The following is a 23,907-nucleotide window of genomic DNA, read 5'->3' as shown; positions in this document are numbered from 1 at the left end:
GCATCTCAGGTCATTTTGCCTGGTCATGTGCTTTCAGAAAGAGCCAGCACTTTAGGATGGAACTGCTTTCTGGCAGGCTGTTGTTCCTCCTACTCAATGTAACAGAATGTGTCTCAGTGGGACCTGGATTTTACTATTGAGTGCTGTTCTAAAGGTGGCCATAGACGTAACAATTATGATCTTTCTTGGAAAAGAACTTTCCAAGAAAGATCGTTCGTTTCAATACACACGTGTAGAGCTGAATCGTCAGATATACAGGTAGATATACGGGAAGAAACAATAGAATTTTACCTGTATCTGACGATTCAGCACTAACAATGGGCGATGTTTGAGTCCCTTCAAGGGCACCCGATCAAAATTTTCCGTCCAGCCCAATCGATGAACCGACCGATATCCAACTCTTCTGCCGATATTGGTCGGCTCTTTTTCCACCATACACGCAACGAATATCGGACGAAAATTCGTTTCGTACGATATTATCTGTGCGTCTATGGCCACCTTTAGATCTACCAGGCAGCTGTTATCTTGTGTTAGGGAGCTGCTATCTGGTTACCTTCCCATTGTCTGTTGTTAGGCTGTCGGGAGGAAAGGGAGGGGGTGCAGTACAGCAGTAAAGAGTGACTGAAGTTTATCTGAGCACAAGTCACATGACTGGGGGCAGCTGGGAAACGGACAATATGTCTAGCCCCATGTCAGATTTCAAAATTAAATATAAATAAATCGGTTTGCTCTTTTGAGAAACAGATTTCAGTGCAGTAGTAGTACTGGCGTAGTCCTATTAACTGATACATTATGAAAAAAAATCATATTTTCCCATGACTGTATCCATTTAAGGCAAAACACACTGAGGGGTACCTCATATAAACTAATATATATATATATATATATATATATATATATATATATATATATATATATATATATATATATATATATATATATATATATATATATATATATATATATATATATATATATATATATATATATATATATATATATATATATATATATATGCATGCAGGTCTTTTCTATACAATTTGGGGAGCAGCAACATTGAAACACTGGCTGATTTTCATGGATAGCAGTGAATTGTAAGGCAGGGGTTAAATTCAAAGAGCCGCTATGGAAGCCACGTACATATCTGCATATGGGATTGTATCATGTTTCACTAAAGCCTGAATTCAGCTGGTTTTAAACTGGCCGCCCAATTAAAGGAATAGTATTAACCTTTAGTGAACCGGCAAGAATTGCTGCAAGAAACTGTAGTTTGTGTTTTGCTGCAGAGGGAAGTGATGTGGGCAACCCGGGCGAGAAGGAACGAGCTTCATTCAGGAGATCTGACATCCACTGTCCTTCTGCAGCTTTACATCCGGCTCCTTCATCGGCTTCACTTCTTCTTCTTTCTTGGGTTTAGCCTAATGGGAGAACAAACATTAATAAATAGTTTATGGGGGGGCGGGGGTGGGGAAACAAAGTGCACTGGCCTCTCCAATGAGTGTTATGGTGTTGGGGGTGTCACACTAATGTTGATAAACCAAAACAGAAAAGTAGGACCATCAATGAACCCCTAAGCCTTAAAGGGGTTATTCACCTTATAATTTACATTTAGTATGATGTAGAGAGTAATATTCTGAGACAATTTGCAATTGACCTTCATTTATTATTATTTGTGGTTTTTGAATGATTTAACTTTTCAGTTTGGAATTTCAGCACCTATCTGGTCACTATGGGTCTAAATTACCCCTAGCAACCAGGCAGTGGTTTGAATGAAAGATTAGAATATGAATAGAAGAGGATCTAAATAGAAAGATGAGTAATAACAGGTAACAATAGAGAAAATTGGAGAGCTTCACAGAGCAATCGTTTTTTGGCTGCTGGGGGTCAGTGACCCCCATTTGAAAGCTGGAAAGAGTCTGAAGAAGGCAGCAATACCATTCAAAATCTATACAAAAGAAAAAATAAAGCCCAATTGAAAAGTTGCTTAGAACGGACCATTCTATAACATAATAAAAGTTAACTGAAAGGTGAACTTCCCCTTTAAAGTCTGTGAGTAGTTGCTGGCTGACCTGCAGCTGAATGGTCCAATTTCACATTTATAGTTCTGACCTACTGGACAAAGACCCGATCAGTGCGTTAGTGTAATGGACTCTTCATATTTAAAAGAGTGGTTCATCTTTAAATTATCTTTTAGTATGTTATAGAATGGCTAATTCTAAGCAATTTTTTAATTGACCATTTCTTTTTTTTTATAGTTTTATTAATTATTCGTCTTCTTCTGCTTGATTCTTTTCAGATTTCAAATTGGGGTAACTGACCTCATATAAAAAAAAACAAATTCAGGGCCTCTCCTATTCATATCCCAGTCTCTCATTGAAAGCATGGTTGCTAGGGTAATTTGGACCCTAGCAACCAGCTCATTGAAACTGCAGGACTGCAGTGTTGCTGAATAAAAAGTTCAATGACTCGAAAACCACAAATAACAAAAAATGAAAACCATTTGCAAATGGTCTCAGAATATCACTCTCTACATCATACTAAAAGTTCATTTAAAGGTGATGAACCCCTTTAAAGGACAGTTATTATTTACTGGTGCAATACCAATATATATATATATATTTGCTTGGGTCAGTGGGCAGTAATTGCATGAGTTACACACTCAATTCCAGGCTTTCACCATTAAAGTCATAGTGCTATTGCCCATTATATTATTTTTGGAGGAGTACAACACACAGAACAAGCTTCTCTCGCAGCCTGGAGAGGATACAGATGAGAGGTGGCTCTTACATTATCATCTTTTGGCCGCTTAGTGAGATCAAAGTCTGCGTGTGTTTCTGGGCTCCACTGGGAACTCATTGCAGGGAATTCAAAAGGCACAGGCTCCACCAGACCATAGTTAGCCTTCAGTTCCAGCTGTGGGGCCTCTGGAGGAACCTTCTGAAAAAAGCTGCAAGACAGAACCCAAAGTCAACAAACTCCAAAATATTTTCATATAAAACCACATCCTATATAAATAGAATTTATTGCTCCATCTCTCACAAAACAATTGGCAAAAAATTCCATGCCCTATTCATTGCATTCATGTCAAAATGGGTATAGAGTCCCTTTAAACGCTAGCTCCTCGCAAAAATGGTTCCTCTCCCTGCCCTGATATTAATTCAATGAATATTGACCTGACGTGTATGCAGTAGGGACAGAATGTAAACAAGTAGTCAGCACAACTATTATGCAATCTTCTTCAACATAGTGCAGAAACCAGTGCAATTAGCATCAGAATTTAATAATCAGCAAACCTGTAGCATCAGCTTATATTACAGACCAACCTCATTTTCTGCTGGATAATTAGAGACGAGCCCTAAGCTTAGCTTCTCAACAGCTGCTCAGAGCCCACTGAGCATGTGAGTGTCACAGACACTTTCCAAGATGGTGACCCCCTGTGACAAGTTTGAAGTCCTGGATCATTGCTGCTATTGACAAGCTCAAACTTTAGCCTCGTGCAATAAGGCCATTATATAAAATATATTATTTTTAGCCATATTATTTTTTAGGGTTAGTTCTCCTTTAAGCATAAGTAAGTGGACATAAGCCACAAAATGACAGTTGGCAAGAACATTTAAGTGGTGGACGATACCCAGAACTGGTACCAAAAAAAAACAGTTTGGGAGATGGGGTTTTATTCTTCCATCTCCCTGAATTAAAGGGAGAAGGGTTAAATCAGACATGTATAATCAGATATATATATAGCAGTACTCCGTTGTGGTAAAAAAAAATAAGTGTTTTATTAGGTCAATAAATTAAAGCACTTCAAGCTCCAATTATCTCTTTCTCAAGTGTAGAAATAAACCACATATATGTGACTGTACTGAGTGCATCCATGGTGAAGGCACATGCATGGCCCAGAGCCTGGCACAGTATTTGATACAGCAGTGATTGGCCTCTGCCTATTGTTTTCTGTGGCATCCCTGGGTTTCATCCGGCAGCATTCTTTGAGTTCAATGTGACTCTGTGAAAAAAATATGGGAGTTCTTATGGCAGAACTGGGAGGAAAAGTCAATAAGTCATTGGCTGGGGAGGTAGCTGTCCTCTGTAGGTGGGAGAATAAGGCAACTCTATTACTCTAGGAAGCGATACCCAACCAATATGCTGCGTACCACTCCCATTGATGTTGCTCCCAATGTAAGGTCCCATTTTTAAATTCCTGCCTTGAAGGCAAGTTGTGGAGACATATAGATACCCCAACAAAGCTTCCTGCAGGCTGGCAGTCCACATGGGATTAGCCTATCATAACTCTCACTGCCACCGCCAAGGGATTTTTTCAAGCTCCCCTACAGTTGTTACATTTGAGTGTGGTGCAAGGGTAACAAATTTGGGGGAACCTCTTCTCTTGGGAAATACTTTTCTATGTGTAAATGAGCGTTTGAGTTTGTAATGCAAAAAATGTTCCCGAGAGGAAAAGCCTCATACTTACATAAAGCCGTTCTCTCTCTGGCACTTCTCCAGCGTGTTCCTTACTAAGGCCCCCAGCTTTCGGAAGAACAAGTGTCCTGATGGTTTGGCTGTGGTGCCGGGACCCTTTGTCTGACCATAATCTTTGCACAACGCTTCTGCCTTTCCATAAACTGCACCAGAATTAAAGTAAAAGGGTTAGAGTATTATTGCACTGCACTGTACAAGATGCTTAGTACCTACTTTACAGCAGTGACTAATGAACAGGCCTGGATTGGCAATCTGTGGGTTCTGGCAAATGCCAGAGGGGCTGCTGTAAGGTGCCATAGACAGTCACTATTGGGTGGGCCTGTGGAGGACTATTTGGGCCTCTGTGTACTTGAAATGCAAGGGCCTATTTTGAATCCCAGTCCAGACCTGCTAGTGAATGACAATATGATCAAGTGTCCAGACTCTTGGTACCTGGTAATGGATTACTCTACCTGCTGAATAGTTCTCCTTAGTCACACCTTTCTCTTTCTCTAACTCCACACTGATCACTTGTACCTTTAAATAATACTATCCATGTCCAGCAGAGGGCAATCTCTCTCTCTCTCTCTCTCTCTCAATAGCAGTTGAATGAGATCACCTTGTCAGAGTTACTTCGGCTACTCCCACTCACTAGAATAAACATAGATATCCAGAAAAAACATAGCTCCATGGCCAACATGGCATATTTACTAAATAAATGATCAATGAATTGAGTTTAAGGCCAGGGTCAGACAATGGCGGATCTTGACCTGCATTTTTACGCAGGCCGAGAAACTGCTGCACCACTGCTCGTCCACTCCTGGCCTGACTGCACCCGGATGCATTGTTTCCACTCAGGTGCAGGAAGAGGCAGTAGATTTCAGTGCCAAATCACAGCATTCCGCATCAAAATTCACCCGCCATTATAAAGGCAAGGGGAGCAGCAGGGAATCGGATTCTCCGCCTGCGGAGAATCCAACTTGCTAACATCCTCTGGCCCTAACTAAAGGTGGCCATACACGGGCCGATAAAAGCTGCCGACACACTGAGTCGGCAGCTTATTGGACCGTGTATGGGGCCCCCCCGACGGGCTTCCCCGATCGAGATCTGGCCGATCTCTATAGGTGGCCATACACGGAGAGATCCGTTCGTTTGGCGATGTCGCCAAACGAGCAGTTCTCTCCCCGAAATCCCCACCTTGAGGTGGGCAATATCGGGCTGATCCGATCGTGGGCCCTAGAGCCCAACGATCAGATCCTACGGTGGCTTTACGCACGAACAGATGCGGCCGCGATCTGACGGGATTTTTAGTCCCATCCGATCGAGATCTGCCCGACTTTCGGCCAGATCTCGATCGGGGAAGCCCATCGGGGGGCCCCATACACGGGCCAATAAACTGCCGACTCGGTCTGTCGGCAGCTTTTATCGGCCCGTGTATGGCCACCTTTACTTATAAAGTGGGTACATTTCTACCGAGATAATCCATCCAATAAGAAAGCACATCCACGATACAGATTGCCTGACTTCAATGTATCCAATAAATAACATGTTAATGTCTCCTGCTCAAAGAGGCTCTCTGCATAGGATACACCTCTAAAAACACCGCCTTTAGATTCAACATTGCCAAGAATCTTTGCCCATAGCACATTATAGACAGGATTGCTTCTTCAATACAGTGTACATAGAAAGGTCTGTTCAGTATTACAGAGAGGTGCCAAGAACTAGTTCAGAGCACAAGTAATGCGGAAGAATTGTTGACATGATTCACATGAATTCACATGAAAATCATTGTAGAAAATTGTAGTGATTTATTGTAGTGAATTGTAGAAAATGTCCTTTTGTCCTTGTCATCCTTGCCAGTAGAAAGCCTATGGGATGTGTCCTGAAACAGAACCAGATATAAAACCCCAAAACTTCAGGTTTTAGTTTTTCACCATGTTTCATTATAAGCCCTATTTCCTAACGAAAGTCACCAATATTGATCACAGTACATTTGGATGGGAATAAGTCATGGCAAACCGCAGCCAACCAGAAATCACAAAAAAAAACAAAAACAAACAAACCTCTCTCCATAGCTGAAAGAGTTTGTGGATTCTGGGAGTTGTAATTAGACATTAGTAGTGAGGACCCATTCTACAAAACTTTCCCGAAAAATTCTGCAAAACTTTCAGATCCCTGTTATAAATAGATGGTGCAAATTGCCTACACCAATCTCCCAAGAACTCTCTCTTCTACCTAGTCTATACATTAAAAAACTTTTCTAATTTTCAAGCAGACTTATTTATTTGCCTGGGGGTGCACCTAGGTACCTTAAGAAGTGCCTATAGGGGCCAAAATCTGCAGTAAAATCACACGTGATTACTAGGACTGAAGATAAACAGATTTTTATTTAGTTGCCCTTTAGCAACAGTTATCAGACGAACCCACAAGGCTTACTCACATTTCTCTGACTCTTGCAGTGACCGAATAGCTTCGCCACATTTATCGGTGGACAACAAAGTCTGACCATGATAGCAGTATGACTGGAATGAAACATTTGTGGATACGTTACTGACAATAACCTGCATTGATTGTACTGCACAGAGAAAATTACGACAATCCCTTTATTGGCTCACTAAGATGATAGATCATTGCAGTGACACAAACAACTCACATAGGCCATATAAAAGCACATCTTCAGTTGAGTATAACTCCTCCATTTGCCAATGTAAATTGGATCTAGTGAGGAGAGTGCGTGATCTGAAACAGATACATATATGAAACAGGTACAAGGTTAATATTAAAGAATGTTTTCATTTTAGAGTATTTCGAAACACTTTTGCAATGGGTGTACATATTAGCAACTGTGTAAAACTGCCTATCATGGAAACTAATAGAAAAAGATAATAAAGTGCTGAGAGGAGCACACTTAATGATTTGGGTGGGTACAGTTCCCTCTTAAATATGAGTCAGGCCCAGTTGTACTAGAGCTATAGGCAGGGGAGCACATTAAATACATACCAACTTTCTGATAGTAATTAGCAGTCTCATAAGCCAGGGCAGCTATCAGGCCAGGATTGTGCTTCAGCTCAATAGCTCTTGCGATGGTCACTAGAAATGCAATAAAAAAAAACGATTATTTAAAGGAACAGTAACATCAAAAAAGGAATGGGTTTTAAAGTAATAATATAATACAGTGTTGCTCTGCACTGGTAAAACTGGTGTGTTTGCTTCAGAAACACTACTATAGTTTATATAAACAAGCTGCTGTGTAGCAATGGGGGCAGCCCTTCAAAAGTTACACAGTAGATAACAGATAAGCTCTGTAGAACATAATGATGTTATCGATTATCCACTATTTAACCTGTGCCATATAGACTTTTTGCAATTTCCACCATTGCTACACAGCAGCTTGTTTATATGAACTATAGTAGTGTTTCTGAAGCAAACAGATAATTTTTACCAGTGCAGGTCAACGATATATAATATTTTCATTACTTTAAAACACTAATTTTTTGGTGCTACTGTTCCTTTAAACAGAAACAGAAAAAAGTGGGTTACCTGGGTAGGCACAGCATAAGGGCAAAACCCACTTCAGCATTTCAGTATTAGTATCTCTACATCAGTATTTCGAAGGGGGGGGTTGTGTTCTCTTTTGAGGTCCAACATTGTATCAGGGTCCACCGTAGCTCATTACAGGGTTACAAAAATAGTTAAATACTGCTGTGTGAGCCACTATACTTTCAAGCACATTTAGGACTGCAAATAAGATTTTTAGGTTGGGCTTCCAGGAGTATGTAGGTGAGGAAATAGGGTAAGGTTTGTGGGGAATGCCTAACTTGCCTTCAGGATAAGCCCCCCAAAACCACTGTCCTGCGCCCTCTAGGGAAGCCAGCCCATCTGTATGCACAGAATTGAGCATTTTGGCAATTCCCAGCACTTTTTGGAAAACTGGTATTTGGCAATATCCTTACGGTTTACCCAGGGATCCCCAACCCTTTGAACGTGTGAGCAACATTTAGATGTTAAAGGAGTTGGGGAGCAACGCTAGCATGAAAAATGTTCTTGGTGGTGCCAAAGAAGTGCTGTGATTGGCCATTTGGTAGCCCCTAGGTGGAACCTACTTGAGGCTCTGTATAGCAGGATATGTTGTTTTTATTCAATAAAAACTTGCCTACAAGTCAGTAATTCACAAATAAAAGCTTCGTTTGAGGCCACTGGGAGCAACATCCAAGGTATTGGAGAGCAACATGTTGCTCACGAGCTACTGGTTGGGGATCACTGGTTTAAACAAAACGGATGTGAACAATTAGTCATGTGACTTTTGAGCAGTGTCAGAAAGCAACAAAAGTTTTAGAAAGAGTAATGTTTGGGGTTTTTTGTTGATACAAAGGTGAGGAATGTATTGTTATAAAAAATAAAATAAATAGTTTCAAGGTTCATCAGGTAAAGTGCGAGCTGCAGGTATATCTGATTATATGGATAACACACACATCACTGACCAGTTACCTTCTTGAGCCTCTGCCTGGCACTGAACTGTATAGGCATCTATTACTCTAGTCTCCAGATCTCTTCCTTTTTCCACAGGAGTGATGAGCTTTGGAATGTGGCTTTCCTGAAACAAAAGACCAGAGAGTTCATGTATAGATAAACACATATCTGTGTTCCATTCAAAATATTATATATATATATATATATATATATATATATATATATATATATATCTATATATACAGTATATATCTATATATATCTATCTATATCTATATCTATATATATATCTCAATTGTAAGTGTCAGTGGTAAGAAAGAAAACACAGCATGAGAGCATTACTGTGGGTTTGGGTGCAAATGTAAACAAACCACAGTTCCTACAATATGGAGTCCAGGTGTAAATAGAATGTATATAAAGGAAGTTTTGATTGTTACCTTTAAGTGCTTGAATATTCCGGCAGCAACTTTCAGACTTCTATGAACTTCTTTGGCTTCATCTTCAGTAATGCTACAGTATCACATAAACAGACACAGTATAGCAGACGTCTAGCAGATTTACTGTCATTACACAGAATATGGAACAATGCAATAATGCCACAACACAAAATACTGTCACAACATTTCATTAAAAAAGACAAAACCAATTCTAAATCAAGTTAAAGGGATCCTGTCATCGGAAAACATGTTTTCTTTTCAAAACACATCAGTTAATAGTGCTACTCCAGCAGAATTCTGCACTGAAATCCATTTCTCAAAAGAGCAAACTGATTTTTTATATTCAATTTTGAAATCTGACATGGGGCTAGACTTATTGTCAATTTCCCAGCTGCCCCTGGTCATGTGACTTGTGCCTGTACTTTAGGAGAGAAATGCTTTCTGGCAGGCTGCTGTTTTTCCTTCTCAATGTAACTGAATGTGTCTCAGTGGGACATGGGTTTTTACTATTGAGTGTTGTTCTTAGATCTACCAGGCAGCTGTTATCTTGTGTTAGGGAGCTGCTATCTGGTTACCTTCCCATTGTTCTTTTGTTTGGCTGCTGGGGGGGAAAAGGGAGGGGGTGATATCACTCTAACTTGCAGTACAGCAGTAAAGAGTGATTGAAGTTTATCAGAGCACAAGTCACATGACTTGGGGCAGCTGGGAAATTGACAATATATCTAGCCCCATGTCAGATTTCAAAATTGAATATAAAAAAATCTGATTGCTCTTTTGAGAAATGGATTTCAGTGCAGAATTCTGCTGGAGCAGCACTATTAACTGATTCATTTTGAAAAAATTTTTTTTTTCCCATGACAGTATCCCTTTAAGGCTGCCATCATAAATAATATTTAGAGTCACTCAAGATATTCTATATGATAATAAGTATCACATCTTAAGGATCCAGCATAAGGGCAAATGACAAGGCCAAAATGGAGGCATCTTATGCACAAGTGGGTATAGAATTATTAACTCATATTAGTGGAACTTTTATACTTGCATTGGTTATACAGCAATGGTTAAGGTAGGTTCTTAAGCCAAGGGCAGAGGTTACAAGGCAGGAAACCTTGAATACTAAATTCTTTATATTGCAAACTTCATTGTGCAAGAATGGAAGACATCTGTGGGCTTGCTGGGTTTAATATTTAATAGTCACATTTAACTCTAGTGGGCATATTCAGGGCTGTATTCTAGTCCAGTACTGCCCTAGGCACTGGACCTCTTTGGGAGCATGCACATTGATGGAAGTGAATTTGAGGTTATATATATGGTGCCAGGAGATAATTTTTTTAAATTTTTTTACTTACTATATAAGCATCTGAGGGCCACCAGGACAAGGAAAGTCTAAAATAGAATAAGGCTAGAAATGCTGTATTTTGTATACTAAACATAAACTTACTGCACCACAAGCCTAATCAAACAAATGATTTATGCTTTCAAAGTTGGCCACAGGGGGTCACCATCTTGTAACTTTGTTAAACATCTTTGCCTGACCCTGACCCTGCACATGCTCAGTGTGGTCTGGGCTGCTTAGGGATCGTCATAAACAAAGCTGCTTGAGTGCTGCATGGCTGGGAAGTAAGACAGGGGCTCCCCCTGCTGTTCATAAATATGACTGTTTCCCTGCAGAGCAGTTAGGGACCATCTGACAATTCCTATCCACAGCAGTAAATGAAGGGAGAATTTCACTGCATACAGTCAGGTTTCTTATAAAAACGGTACACATTTTTTAATTAAAGTATATTGGAGATAGGTTTCTTTTTCATTAAAGGGATACTGTCATGGGAAAAAAAATTTTTTTTCAAAATGAATCAGCAGAATTCTGCACTGAAATCCATTTCTCAAAAGAGCAAATAGATTTTTTTATATTCAATTTTGAAATCTGACATGGGGCTAGACATTTTGTCAATTTCCCAGCTGCCCCATGTCATGTGACTTGTGCCTGCACTTTAGGAGAGAAATGCTTTCTGGCAGGCTGCTGTTTTTACTTCTCAATGTAACTGAATGTGTCTCAGTGGGACATGGGTTTTTACTATTGAGTGCTGTACTTAGATCTACCAGGCAGCAGTTATCTTGTGTTAGGGAGCTGTTATCTGGTTACCTTCCCATTGTTCTTTTGTTTGGCTAATACGGGGGGGAAAGGGAGGGGGGTGATATCACTCCACCTTGCAGTACAGCAGTAAAGAGTGATTGAAGTTTATCAGAGCACAAGTCACATGACTTGGGGCAGCTAGGAAATTGACAAAATGTCTAGCCCCATGTCAAATTTCAAAATTAAATATAAAAAAACCTGTTTGCTCTTTTGAGAAATGGATTTCAGTGCAGAATTCTGCTGGAGCAGCACTATTAACTGATCCATTTTGGAAAAACATTTTTTTCCCATGACAGTATCCCTTTAAAGAAAGTAAAAATTGGATTTTATTTGTTTGCCTTTCCTTGTCCTTTAAGGCTGCAGCCCTAGGCACCAGGGTCGGACTGGGAAAAAACCCGGTGGTACCCCAGACCTGCAAGGAGGGCCCTTCATTTGGGCCCCCAAAGCTCCAGTCCAACCCTGCTAAGCACAGGCCCTCGAGTGCCTATATGGTAAATACGGCCCTGGGCACATCTTCCATATTATCAGCAGTACCAGCTATAATTGCACCACTAGACAAAGCAACTTATAATTTACAAATCACCCTAACTTCAGTTGCCACCCTACAAGTGACCCTAACATCATCTTCAAGCCCGGCGATCAAGAAAGAGCACAATGGTTACATATTCACAGGTAATAAAACCATTTTAAGGTCCTTGGCATTGACTTACTCTTCCTTTCCAGCCAATCTTGAGGCGTATTTTGTATACCAGAGGGCCACGTTGAACCCCATTGATGCCAGTTCATACACTGCATCCTGCTGAGCGCTGCAAAAGAAAGCCATGGTAAATGATATCTGATAAAACACAACAAGGAAAAAGACTTGGCTTGTTGCATTCTAATATCAATCTGCAGAATTTCAGTGTCATAGAATAAATGTAGAGAATTTAGGCAGCAGTAAGGACAAACCTGGGAGCAGTCCCCTGCAATGTGTCAGTCCACTTAAAATTCTGGATATAGCGGAGCTTGTTGTCCTGCGTCCCACCGTCCAAGGAATTAATAAAGCCTGAAACATTTCCATAAGTTAGTGCTGCGGTGTATAATGGAATGGTCAGCCAATACAAGCTTTTCCTATAAGTGCTGAATTACCCAGAAGCAGAGAGAAGTAGGCGTCTGTAGCATTTTTCATCATCTCATGGTTGCACGTAACATCGGTGAATAATTCCAGCAGACGTGCTCTTGTGCTCCTTAAATCACTGCGTGAGAAGCAAACGGAATTGAATCAATCCAGAACTTTGAAATCTTTGACCTGCCATGTATGTTTTCATGACTATAGTTGCTATTCATGACTATAGTTGGAGAATGGGATGAGTAAAACCATAGCAGTGAACAAGTGGTTCATTCTGCAACACACTGATGGAAATGGAACTTTGTACAGACAAGAGAAGGTCAATTTTATTCCACTTCCCCAGACTACTGAAAATCAGCTCCAATACTATTAAAGGGGTTGTTCACCTTTAAATTACCTTTTAGTATGATGTAGAGAGTGATATTCGGAGACAATTTGCAATTGGTTTTTTTTTTGTTACTATTTGTGGTTTTTGAGTTATTTAGCAGCTCTCCAGTTTCAGCAATCTGGTTGCTAGGGTCCCTATTTCCCAAGCAACAATGCATTGATTTGAATAAGAGACTGGAATATGAATAGGGGAGGCCTGAATAGGAAGATGATTAATAAAAAGTATCAATTACACTAGGGTGCAGATTATTAAGGGTCAAAGTGAAAATTCGAATTCGAATTCTCAAACCTGCCGAATTTCTGTATAAGTCAATGGAAGAGGTCCAGGGATCAATTTGGTGATGTTTGCAGCCTTCCTGACATTCGATTTTTTTTTTTTGGAGAAAAAAACTAGAATAGAGTTTTTTAATTGGATTCGAGTTTTTCTTATTCGAATCGAATTTGATTCGAGTTTTCGGGTGGATTCAATTTGTCCGAGCTGAGAAAATTCGATTTTATTAATACATTTTGATTGGTTGAATTTCGGGTCTATGGGAGTTTTTAAAAAAAACAAAAAAAAAAAAACCTCACATGAATTTGAAATTTGACCCTTGATAAATGTGCCTCTAAATGTGTAGCATTACAGAGCATTTGTTTTTTTAGATGGGGTCAGTGATATGGACAACATCAGATAGCTAATATGACCCAAGTAAACGAAGACTAGAAGGGCCCCTTACTTTATGCTCTCTACAATAAACCATTATTAGTAATTTATTGAAATTGGTGAAAAATGGTTTGGGATTGTTGCACCAGAGCAGTTATATGAGCCAGTGAAGAGATCTCACCTGCATATTTTAGATGCTGCTTGGGTGGAGGCAACCCCATAGAAATTAAAAGACACTGGAGCCGTGGCCTTTAAAGGGTTGCGATGAAACCAGTGTGTCATTTTGATGGAATATTCTCACTCGCTGTTGGATCTCCTATGATTGAAGGAAGAGAAAGAGTAAATATTCAGACGCCTTATGAGTATTTTATATTACAGTCAAATAGTTTCCTTCATACACATTGTGATATTAAAGGGGTTGTTCACCTTCTAAAACTTAAAAAATAAATTTCAGGTATGGGATCCGTTATGGGGAAACCCGTTATCCAGGAAGCTCGAAATTATGGGAAGGCCGACTCAATTTTATCCAAATTTTTTAAAAAGATTTCCTTTTTCTCTGTAACAATAAAACAGTACCTTATATTTGATCCAAACCAGGATACAATGAATCCTTATTGGAAGCAAAACCAGCCTACTGGGTTTAATTAAGGGAAGATTTATTAAAGGAGACATTTTGTGTAAAAAAAATAAGAATGTACTAGTGTATTATACTCATTTAGATATAGAAGAATTGTGATTTAAAAAGTAGTGTTTCAGGCTGATTTATTGAATATTTCTGCAAAAACCCTAATAATCCCTCCCTTCCACTTCCTGAATTCGCAGGCTGTGCAGGGGAACCGGCAGCTCACTGCACTGTAGGACAGGAACCAATCAGCAGCTAGCAGGACCTGATAGGGAACTGAAGCCTGTCTGTGCTTGTGTGATTGCAGGTCTGTGATTGGCTGTCCCCTCCTACTGTGCTACTGGCAGTGACTGTTAGGACACGCCCACCCCTCTTTCGAAACACAGACAGGGACCAGAGAACATCTATAGGGAGCTCCCATAAAGGGACTATTTTTAAAGATAATAATTTTTAGCACCATGTAAAAGCAACACCATATATTACTTATAAGTGTCTACAAAATTAGTTTTTTTTTTCATTTATCCTATATGTCTCCTTTAAAGGTTGAACTGTATTTAACCTGAAATATTTGAGTTTTCAAGAGTATTTTTCAGTCAAAACTCGAATTTTAGGTTTAAAAATAAAAAAATAATTTTTTGGGGTTAAAAAAACCTCAAATTTTTTAAGATTTATTATACGCCGAAGCTGGAAATAGCTCGAATACATTAGCCAAAACCTGTCGAAAACATGTAGGAGTCAGTGGCAGAGGTCCCTTGAACCATTTGAAGATAATAGCCTTCATGATGTTCGAGTTTTTTTTCCGTGGATTTCGCTCGAAAATTTGATCAATTCAATACGATTTTTTTCCCCGCAGAAAACTCAATCAATTTGTGTTTTCGAGTTGTTCACCTAAAATTCACAGATTCAAGCTTTTTATGAGTTCGTTTGAGGTATAAAAAAACCTCACAAAGCTCTATGATTTTAGCTTTTATTAATAACCCCTAACTTTTTACATGAAAAAAAAGGTATGAAAAAAACCCCAGGTCCTGAACATTCTGAAAACCTGCACTTGCTATTTTCTATTTCCAACAATTTTTTTAATATTGAAGTTTAAAGTTTCATTTTTCACCTTCTTATGCCTTCTAAAGCAGCCGTGGGGGGGGATCAACGACTTTGTAAACTGTTCTAAATTGATTGCCCCTGCTGAGCAGAATCTCTGGGTTTTTCTCACCCCTCCGTACAGATTCTGGCCTCAGAGTTCACGGCAGCCATCTTCATCTTCTGTCTTTTTTGGAAGTTTCGGCACATGCGCAGTTGGAGTAAATGTCCGGTACCACTGCGCATGCGGGAAAGTCACGAAAATTTCCAAAAAAAATGCGCAGTTGTTCGGGACCGGAAATTTACTCCAACTGCGCATGCCGTCAAGCCACAAAGAAAGAAGATGGCGCCCGTGAACTCTGAGAAGAAGATGGCTGCCGTGAACTCCGAGGCCAGAATATGCACGGAGGAGTGAGTAAAAAATTAGGGGCATTTGCCCGGGAGGGAGGGGTCTACCCAGGGTAGGGTTTTTTTTTATTACGGATTGAATTCTCGTTTAAGTACAATAAGGCCCTAAGTTTGCCCAGATGTAGTAACCAATAAGATGTTTGCACGTGACTAGGTGACAGGTGACTAGTAAACGCATACTGTTGATTGGTTGATATAGGTAATTAGATTAGTAGCAAACTTTGCACCCTGCAGAGTAGGGCAAATATCTCTTTTACACTTGCCCTAAGCAAATGTCTTTACCCTTGAAAGTCAAGTGGAAAGTCCAAGAACTCCACACCACCGGCGAGGATTAGTACAGGTATAAGATACCTTATATAGGAACCCAATACCCAGAAAGCTAGGTCCCAAGAATTTTATATAATAGATCCCATACCTGAAATTAATTCAGATTCACAATACACCAAACTTAAATACAGCCCAGACAGTAGCATTTGCTCCTGTATCAGATGGAAGTTCACTTTCTACCAATGTGTTGATGATTTTCCCTGACCCCTAAGCTTATCTTCTTCCCAGCAGCCTAGAGCTCACGGAGCATGTGCAGTGCCACTGGCACACAAAAGATGGGCTAACAAGATCCAAGATGGGGAGTACAGGGGGCAACTTTGAAGATCTGGATCATTATTCTCATAGGGCTGCTCAGCCTCTGGACTGGTACGGTAAGTTCAGTACAGGTATAGAACCTGTTGTCCAGAATGCTTGGGACCCGAGGTTTTCCGGATAATGGATCTTGGTACTTTAAATGAACTAAAAAATAAGTTAAACATTAAATAAACTCAATAGGCTGGTTTTGCTTCCAATAAGGATTAATTATATCTTAGTTGAAGTCAAGTACAAGCTACTGTTTTATTATTAAACAGAAAAAAAATATCATTTTGTAAACATTTGGATTACTTGGATAAAATGAGTCTATGGGAGACGGCCTTTCTGTAACTTGGAGCTTTCTGGGTAATGGGTTACCGGATAACGGATCCCATACCTGTATGTAAAAAACTGCATTTCTAGCCATATTCATTTATAGGTTTTCGTTCTCCTTTAAATGTCTCATGGGCCATGCTTAGATGTCATTACTCCTCCAGTGACAGTTTTTCTTGAGAATACAAGGACATGGTAGTAGGCAATAGAGCCCTTGGCTAGAAGGATAAGCGGAAGCCTATTGGGGAAGAGAAAACTTGTGTACAGGAGCAGACAATGCATTGACTTTATTCACATATATTATGTCCCTGAGTAAAATACAACAGAAAGCAGCAAGTCGGACAAAGGCTCCTTGATGGGAACAGGACTCAAACACAAGCCCCTCTCATGGAAAGAATGCAGCAAATATCATACAAATAAATGTCCTTTCTGAACAGAGCAAAGGAGCATTTGTTAGTGTGACAAAAATGAATAATGAAAACTATTATTTCATTAATCTTTCCAAGCACAGAGCAGATCATTCAGAAATGAAGAAATGTCAAATGGTTTTAATTGTGGCTACGCAATTGTTATTTATAGAACTGCAAGTGAATTTATTTTCCCAGTGCAACAGAGGGTGTTGCCAACTCATTAAAGGGGTGGCTCACCTTCAAGTTAACTTTTAGTATGTTATAAAATGGCCAATTCTAATCAGCTTTTCAGTTGGTCTTCATTATTTATTTTCTATAGTTTTTTAATTGTTTGCCTTCTTCTTCTGACTCTTTCCAGCTTACAAATGGGGGTCACTGACCCCATCTAAAAACAAATGCTATGTAAGGTATACGTATTGTTGTTGCTACTTTTTATAACTCATCTTTATATTTAGACCCTCTCCTATTCATACTCCAGTGTCTCGTTCAAAAAAGGGTCATTTGGACCCTAGCAACCAGATCGCTGAAACTGCAAATTGAAGAGCTGCTGAATAAAAATCAATATAACTCAAAAACCATAAATAATAAAAAATGAAAACCAATTGCAAATTGTCTCAGAATATCACTCTCTACATCATACTAAACATTCAGGTTAACAACCAGATTAAATAAACCCAATAGGTTAGTTTTGCTTCCAATAAGGATTAATTATATCTTAGTTGGGATCAAGTACTAACTACGGTTTTATTATTACAGAGAAAAAGGAAATCATTTTTAAAAATATGGATTCTTTAGATAAAATGGAGTCTATGGCTTTTCCATAATTCTGAACTTTCTGGATAACGGGTCTCCAGATAACAGATCCCACACTTGTACAGCAACCTTCTGACATAAACAGCTATGTATCAGGCAATGAAATCCAATCAATCTATTTATTGTTTGCTAAATTCCTCCATTGTGTAATGAAAGATTGCAAAAGCACTTAACTGCAATTAGGCAGCTCTGGTTACAAAGGCACCGCTAATTGCACAAACATATACCAATCACTTGTAGTCAAGGAATGTAACAGCCATTACTTACACAGATTTAAAGGAGATCTAAACCTGAAAAATTATTATGGCTAAAAATGCCATATTTGATATAGTGAACTTATTGCACGAGGCTAAAGTTTCAGCTTGTCAATAGCAGCAATGATCCAGGACTTCAAACTTGTCACAGGGGGTCACCATCTTGGAAAGTGTCTGTGACACTCACATGCTCAGTGGGCTCTGATTGGCTGTTGAGAAGCTGAGCTTAGGGGTCGTCACTAATTATCCAGCAGAAAATGAGGTTGGTCTGTAATATAAGCTGATGTTACAGGGTTGATTATTAAATTCTGATGCTAATTGCACTGGTTTCTGTGCTGCCATGTAGTAATTATCTGTATTAATTACTAATCAGCCTTATATTGTGACATTTCTATTCTATGTGTACTGTATATTGTGAGTGGGTCCCTAAGCTCAGTAAGTGACAGCAGCACAGAGCATGTGCAGTGAATCAGCAGAAACGAAGATGGGGAGCTACTGGGGCATCTTTGGATACACAGATCTTTACTGCTAAAGGGCTGTGGTTGCCTTGGGCAGGTACAGAAGCACAAAACATAATGTACAACATAACTAGCTACTTCTTTAGTAAGGCTTTAGTTCTTCTTTAAGGTGGCACAGCGCTGTGATGTGGGAAGGCAGGTTACATTTGTTTAAAACATGGAGTTTTCCATTATCATTCTGCCAGGACTTGATTTAAAGAAAAAAATTATAATAAAAAAACAAACACATTATTGATTGTAGTCCTAGAGCAAGCTTTTATGCTTCATAAACCCATGAATGAATGAAGACTAGAGCAGAACCTGGTACAGTTCTGGCACAGCCATAAACAATGCATTGTTTAAAAAAAAAAAAAATGTTCCGTTTAATCTGAGATTTTATGCTTTAGAGATGAATGCAGAAAGGCATTCACACTCCTCTCTGAATAGGGGAGAAAAATGAACGTATGCTAATGAATATTTCTCCTTAAAAAGCGTTTAAAAAAAAAATTACAATGACTAGTTGCCCTGCACAGGTAAAACTGTGATCTTTGCTTCAGAAACACTACTATAGTTTATATAAACAAGCTGCTGTGTAGCCATGGGGGCAGCCATTCAAGCACAGGATACACAGTAGATAACAGATAAGTACTACTATAGTTTATATAAACAAGCTGCTGTGTAGCCATGGGGGCAGCCATTCAAGCACAGGATACACAGTAGATAACAGATAAGTACTACTATAGTTTATATAAACAAGCTGCTGGGTAGCCATGGGGACAGCCATTCAAGCACAGGATACACAGTAGATAACAGATAAGTACTACTATAGTTTATATAAACAAGCTGCTGTGTAGCCATGGGGGCAGCCATTCAAGCACAGGATACACAGTAGATAACAGATAAGTACTACTATAGTTTATTTAAACAAGCTGCTGTGGGTTTGTAAAGCAAGAATCTGCAAAGGTATAACTTACCTGCAACAGAAAGAATGGTAGCAAGTACCAGTACCTGGCTAGAAACAGCTTTCATTGTTTCCTACACAGGCACAGTAGACATATTTGTCTATAAAACATGAGTAAGCTAATTTATACCCGGCTACAAATAGCAGTCACTAATCTCTGGGTGTGACATAAAGCAAAGTGCTTCCTACAAAGGTCTATTATATCTGCAGTTTAATACTAGTATCAACACACTACTATAGATACCTATCAGTTCTGTATAGCCTATGTTGCCATTTTCCTTCCTCTGAGTTTGAGACCCTCATGAAATGCACTGGGGAAACAACTTTATGTCACCTAAATATAGTGCAACCAATGCAGCGTTGCAAATATGCGAACAGCAGAAGAGAGTCACATGCAAGTGCAGTTGGTGGGTACATGCAGTCTCGACTAGGCATGAAATGATAAAACCAGACCCGCATACCTCCCAACCTTTTGGGAATAGAAAGAGGGACAAAAAGTTGTGCCGTGTGCAGTGCGGCAAAAAGAATTTTGACCGCACCTGTTTTTGTGGCCACACCCCCTAATTACCGTGTTCATATTACAAAAATTGGCAGGTTATGAAAGTTTGAACACATTATTGTTGTTTTTATGTGTTATTACAGTTTTGCTAATGAAGGTGAATTGCTGCAACAAGAGACCTGCTTATCCTAAATTGTTACAATTGCTTTTTTGTTTATCTTAAATTGTTACAAAGTATCTAAGTGTCTATTCTGGGCTCTCTGCCAAAAGCCAATCAAGTTTTAGAAACACTGTATCTTTTTCCGGCTGTTCAGTGCAGGAGATCACAGAGAAAGTTGGGACATTTCAGTAACAATCCAGGACTGCGGGTTGAGCTGTCAAAATCGGGACTGTCCTGTGAAAAACGGGACAGTTGGGATGGATGGACATGAGACACAAGTAAAGCAAAGTAGGTTCAATGTGTGGGACTTGGATGCACAAACCAACATCAGAAAACAATGTAATGATCATAAAGTCAGCTGTCTTGTCATGCTTTATGGGATGATTTTTTGTCTCAGCATGAGGACTCAGCATTCAGATTTAGCTTCAGCCCCCACCAGGTCAATATATGTATGGGGTCTGTATATAATCCCTGTATGTTCGCTTCCTCCAAATAAAAAAAAAAAAAACCTGCTATTCGGTTAACTGGTTCCTGATATTTTTAATCTATTCCATTTGTCTGGGTGCAGTAGGGAGTTAGATGGTTCCATTGGGCTGGGGCTGATGCAGAACTGCTTAAAGGAGAAGCAAACACAAAAGTTAAAAAACCCCTACCCTACATAGACCCCCTTCCCTCCAGCTTTAGTGTTACCCCGGGCAAATGCCCCTAGCTTTTTACTTACCCCTCGGTGCAGATTCTGTCCAGTGGAGTTCATGGGCACCATCTTCTTCTCTTTGGAAATCTTCGGAATGAGAGCGGCGGAGCGGCACATGCGCAGTTGGAGTAAGTTTCGCAACAATTTAGAATGGGCCGAAGCGCCAGTCTCATTCCAAAGATTAACAGAGCGACTGAAGATGGCGCCCTTGAACTCCGTTGCCCGAATCTACACGAGGGGTAATAAAACGTTAGGGGCATTTGCCCGGGGGAACACTTAGGCTGAGGGGAGGAGGTCTAGGTAGAGTAGGGGGTAGGTTTTTTTTTTTAGCTTTTGGGTTTGCTTCTCCTTTAATAGCTGCTCTAAAAAGTGAAGAATGCTCAAGACAGGCTCAGCGCGAGGGCAAGGGCCCCATCGGGAGTAATAAAAACCAGGGATGGTGAAGTTGCCGTCCTACAGCTGATACTGAAACACAACTGGGGACCTGTAGTTCAGGTACAACTTTAGAGTTGTAGGTTGAGTGTCCCAGACAGTGGTGTAACTAAAGCACAGATTCCTCTTCTGTCCATCTACTCACAAGGCAGCTTTCTGCCACAGACAGACCTCAGGCCCCAGATAGGTGTGGGCTCTAGTGCACCCTTTAAGCCCCCCCCCCCCCCCCCCAGTTATGCAGCCATTCTTGATAACGTTTGCCCCCCCTTAAGAGGCCCATGTTATTAATGCCCTAACATTAAATTCAGCCCTAAGATGCCTCAGTTACGCTTTACATGGAATGTACATCATTGCTGCCTGTACAGGTCTTACACTGGCCTCACACGGCAACAGTAGCTGCAGACTGAGCAACTCCAGACCAAATGCTCTGCTTCTTGCATTGGCCTTTGATATGGTTCTCTCCCAGCTGGTTGCATTGACCTCTAGTATAAAAAAAAAATGGATAAACAGAACCAGAAAGTCAAAACTATGTTAAAAAAACCTTTATTACTGCATTGCTTAGACTCTGGACAAAAAAAGTGATGTTTCATGCCACACAAAGCCTTTTTTCAACACATTCTTGGGCCATAGTATGATCAGATCATTGGCTCTGGGTATAAACAATCACATCACCCCAATCAGATCCACCAACTGGGTAGGCCTCACCTCACTGCAGCTCTGTGTATGAGCAGCAAAAGTATGTATGTATGTGCGTATATATATATACATATTGATGAAGGGTCAGCACACTCTGTCATTTGTGAATATATGCTCTTTTATTGGTACAGCATCTTATCGTGGATCTAAGGATCGTGGTCGTGCACCTCTGGCAACTATAAAGTTTGAGCGCAGGCACTTTTGGGACTATATATATATATATATTTGGAACACAATGGTGCACACCGTAGTCCATATTATTACCCGGGTGCCCGCAAGAAAAAATAGAGTGGGGAAGATTGCGACACTCAGTTTTTTTTTAGTGAAAACAAAAAAAATCTTTATTTGGCTCAACGTTTCGAACCTGCACTGGGCTCTTGGTCAGGAGTATGCAACAGACAACCAGGGACCCACCACTCCACAGTTTATATACCCACGGTTCAAACTTTTGGCACCAAGGTGTGTTGCCAAGCAACCGTCTGCGTGACCGATACGTGGGTACTTAGCATAAAACAATCCGTCAATGTGCAGGGTAGAGTCCTGCACGTGTCCATTTTTTGGGACCCGACCCGTACCAGCAACCTGCAATCCGCAACCTTGACCCGCATTCTTACCCGCTTGGACTAGCAACCTGACCCGCAAGTAACTTATCCGCAACCCGGACCCGCTGACCATCAAGAATCAGGAAGTGCTGCCATTGTAAACCGGAAGTGACATCATCGGAAGTAGTCATGATCAGAAATAAGGATTAAATATCGCTATTGAGAAGACCCAGGAATACTCGCACCAGGAACTTCTACCCGCAGGGTCACACGACTCACTGAAACGTGTGTATTATAATAAATAAATTACCCCCTATTGCAAAATATAAGGATATTAGAAGACACCTCGGAATTGACCTGTATAAAAACATTCAGCCTTCGGCCTTGTGCTTTTATATGGTCATGAAACTCCTCAGTAACTTATATAATCCTTATAATTGACAAGAGGGGGTACTTTATTTAATATATAAATATGTAGAGAGAGAATGTGATGCTGTAATACTGAGACAATGATGAAAGGCTCTGAACAAACAATATCGAAGCTCTGTGCAAAAGTCTGTGTAACAATGGAATGTGATAAAAAAAACAGGGTTTAAGTTCCATCTCGATACTCAGGGCAGGGGTGTTGTTGAACTAGAACACAGAGAAGCCGGTGTGTAACAGCTGGAGGGCTGCTGATTGATGTAGTAAAGATATGGAACTATTAAATGCTACAGTATGTCCTTTGTATTCCCAGCCCCCCAACACACACAAGAAGGGGCCCCTGTAATTGTGGTGCCACGGGATCGGACAATAATCTCAGGCCAGTGTTATGAGACCCAGGGGTTGGAATGGCGCGGGTAAAGACAAGACTATACTCACCTGGGGCCGGGTAAGCTCCAAGCAGTCAGCTGACTAAACAACTTCGATGCCGCGAACTCAGCGCATCCCCCGGACCCAAACAGCCGACTGTCACACGCTCGCTTCCGGGTTGTGACGCAAACAAATAAGCACGCCCAAAGGCGGGACAGAACAGCACATTCTTTTTGCGCATGCGCACACCAAAACTCGGGAATCCCTCAGACTCCTCACTAGGCGCGTCACTAATATATTGAAGTCGAGGCTATTTCGACTATATTTAACTCCCTCCAGTCATTCATCCCCTCGCTGACCCCCGTCACCCGTGAGATTACGTCATACCATAGGGCCGGCCAAGAGCACATGCGCGTTCCGCAGCCTGCAAGGGTGAGGCAGTTACCTGGGCAACGACGCGAG

At 40.4% G+C, this 23,907-nt stretch overlaps 1 protein-coding gene across 4 annotated transcripts; it reads right to left on the bottom strand.

Moving 5' to 3' along the window:
• Window positions 1-1,194: 1,194 nt before the first annotated feature.
• Window positions 1,195-23,822, bottom strand: LOC108716473 (BRO1 domain-containing protein BROX-like). 4 transcript variants are annotated; one of them, XM_041562557.1, is made up of 13 exons: window positions 23,515-23,818; window positions 13,816-13,950; window positions 12,625-12,731; window positions 12,445-12,541; window positions 12,207-12,302; window positions 9,363-9,435; window positions 8,944-9,049; window positions 7,456-7,545; window positions 7,109-7,194; window positions 6,896-6,977; window positions 4,469-4,619; window positions 2,788-2,947; window positions 1,195-1,418 (listed from the first exon to the last, which is right to left on the bottom strand). In XM_041562557.1, the coding sequence occupies exons 2-13, from the start codon at window positions 13,914-13,916 to the stop codon at window positions 1,332-1,334; spliced, it is 1,236 nt and encodes a 411-aa protein (XP_041418491.1). In that variant the 5' UTR covers window positions 13,917-13,950; window positions 23,515-23,818; the 3' UTR covers window positions 1,195-1,331. The 4 variants fall into 4 exon arrangements, with proteins under 4 accessions (XP_041418491.1, XP_041418494.1, XP_041418492.1 ...); XM_041562560.1 differs by lacking the exon at window positions 2,788-2,947 and having other exon boundaries at window positions 23,515-23,822; XM_041562558.1 differs by lacking the exons at window positions 1,195-1,418; window positions 2,788-2,947 and adding an exon at window positions 3,761-4,084 and having other exon boundaries at window positions 23,515-23,822.
• Between the last annotated feature and the right edge of the window lie 85 nt (window positions 23,823-23,907).

The sequence above is a fragment of the Xenopus laevis genome, chromosome 5L (assembly GCF_017654675.1).
Source record: "Xenopus laevis strain J_2021 chromosome 5L, Xenopus_laevis_v10.1, whole genome shotgun sequence".
NCBI classification, from domain to species: Eukaryota; Metazoa; Chordata; class Amphibia; order Anura; family Pipidae; genus Xenopus; species Xenopus laevis.
Note: the sequence above shows the minus strand (reverse complement) of the source record. Positions and strands in the feature narration are given on the sequence as shown.

Coding starts and splice junctions, on each gene's coding strand:
- LOC108716473 (XM_041562557.1), bottom strand. CDS start 13,916: ATGACACACTGGTTTCATCGCAACCCTTTAAAGGCCACGGCTCCAGTG. Junction 12,303..12,444: donor TTGCAGGGGACTGCTCCCAG/GTTTGTCCTTAC, acceptor TTTCTTTTGCAG/CGCTCAGCAGGATGCAGTGT. Junction 7,546..8,943: donor CCAGGCAGAGGCTCAAGAAG/GTAACTGGTCAG, acceptor TTGCATTTCTAG/TGACCATCGCAAGAGCTATT.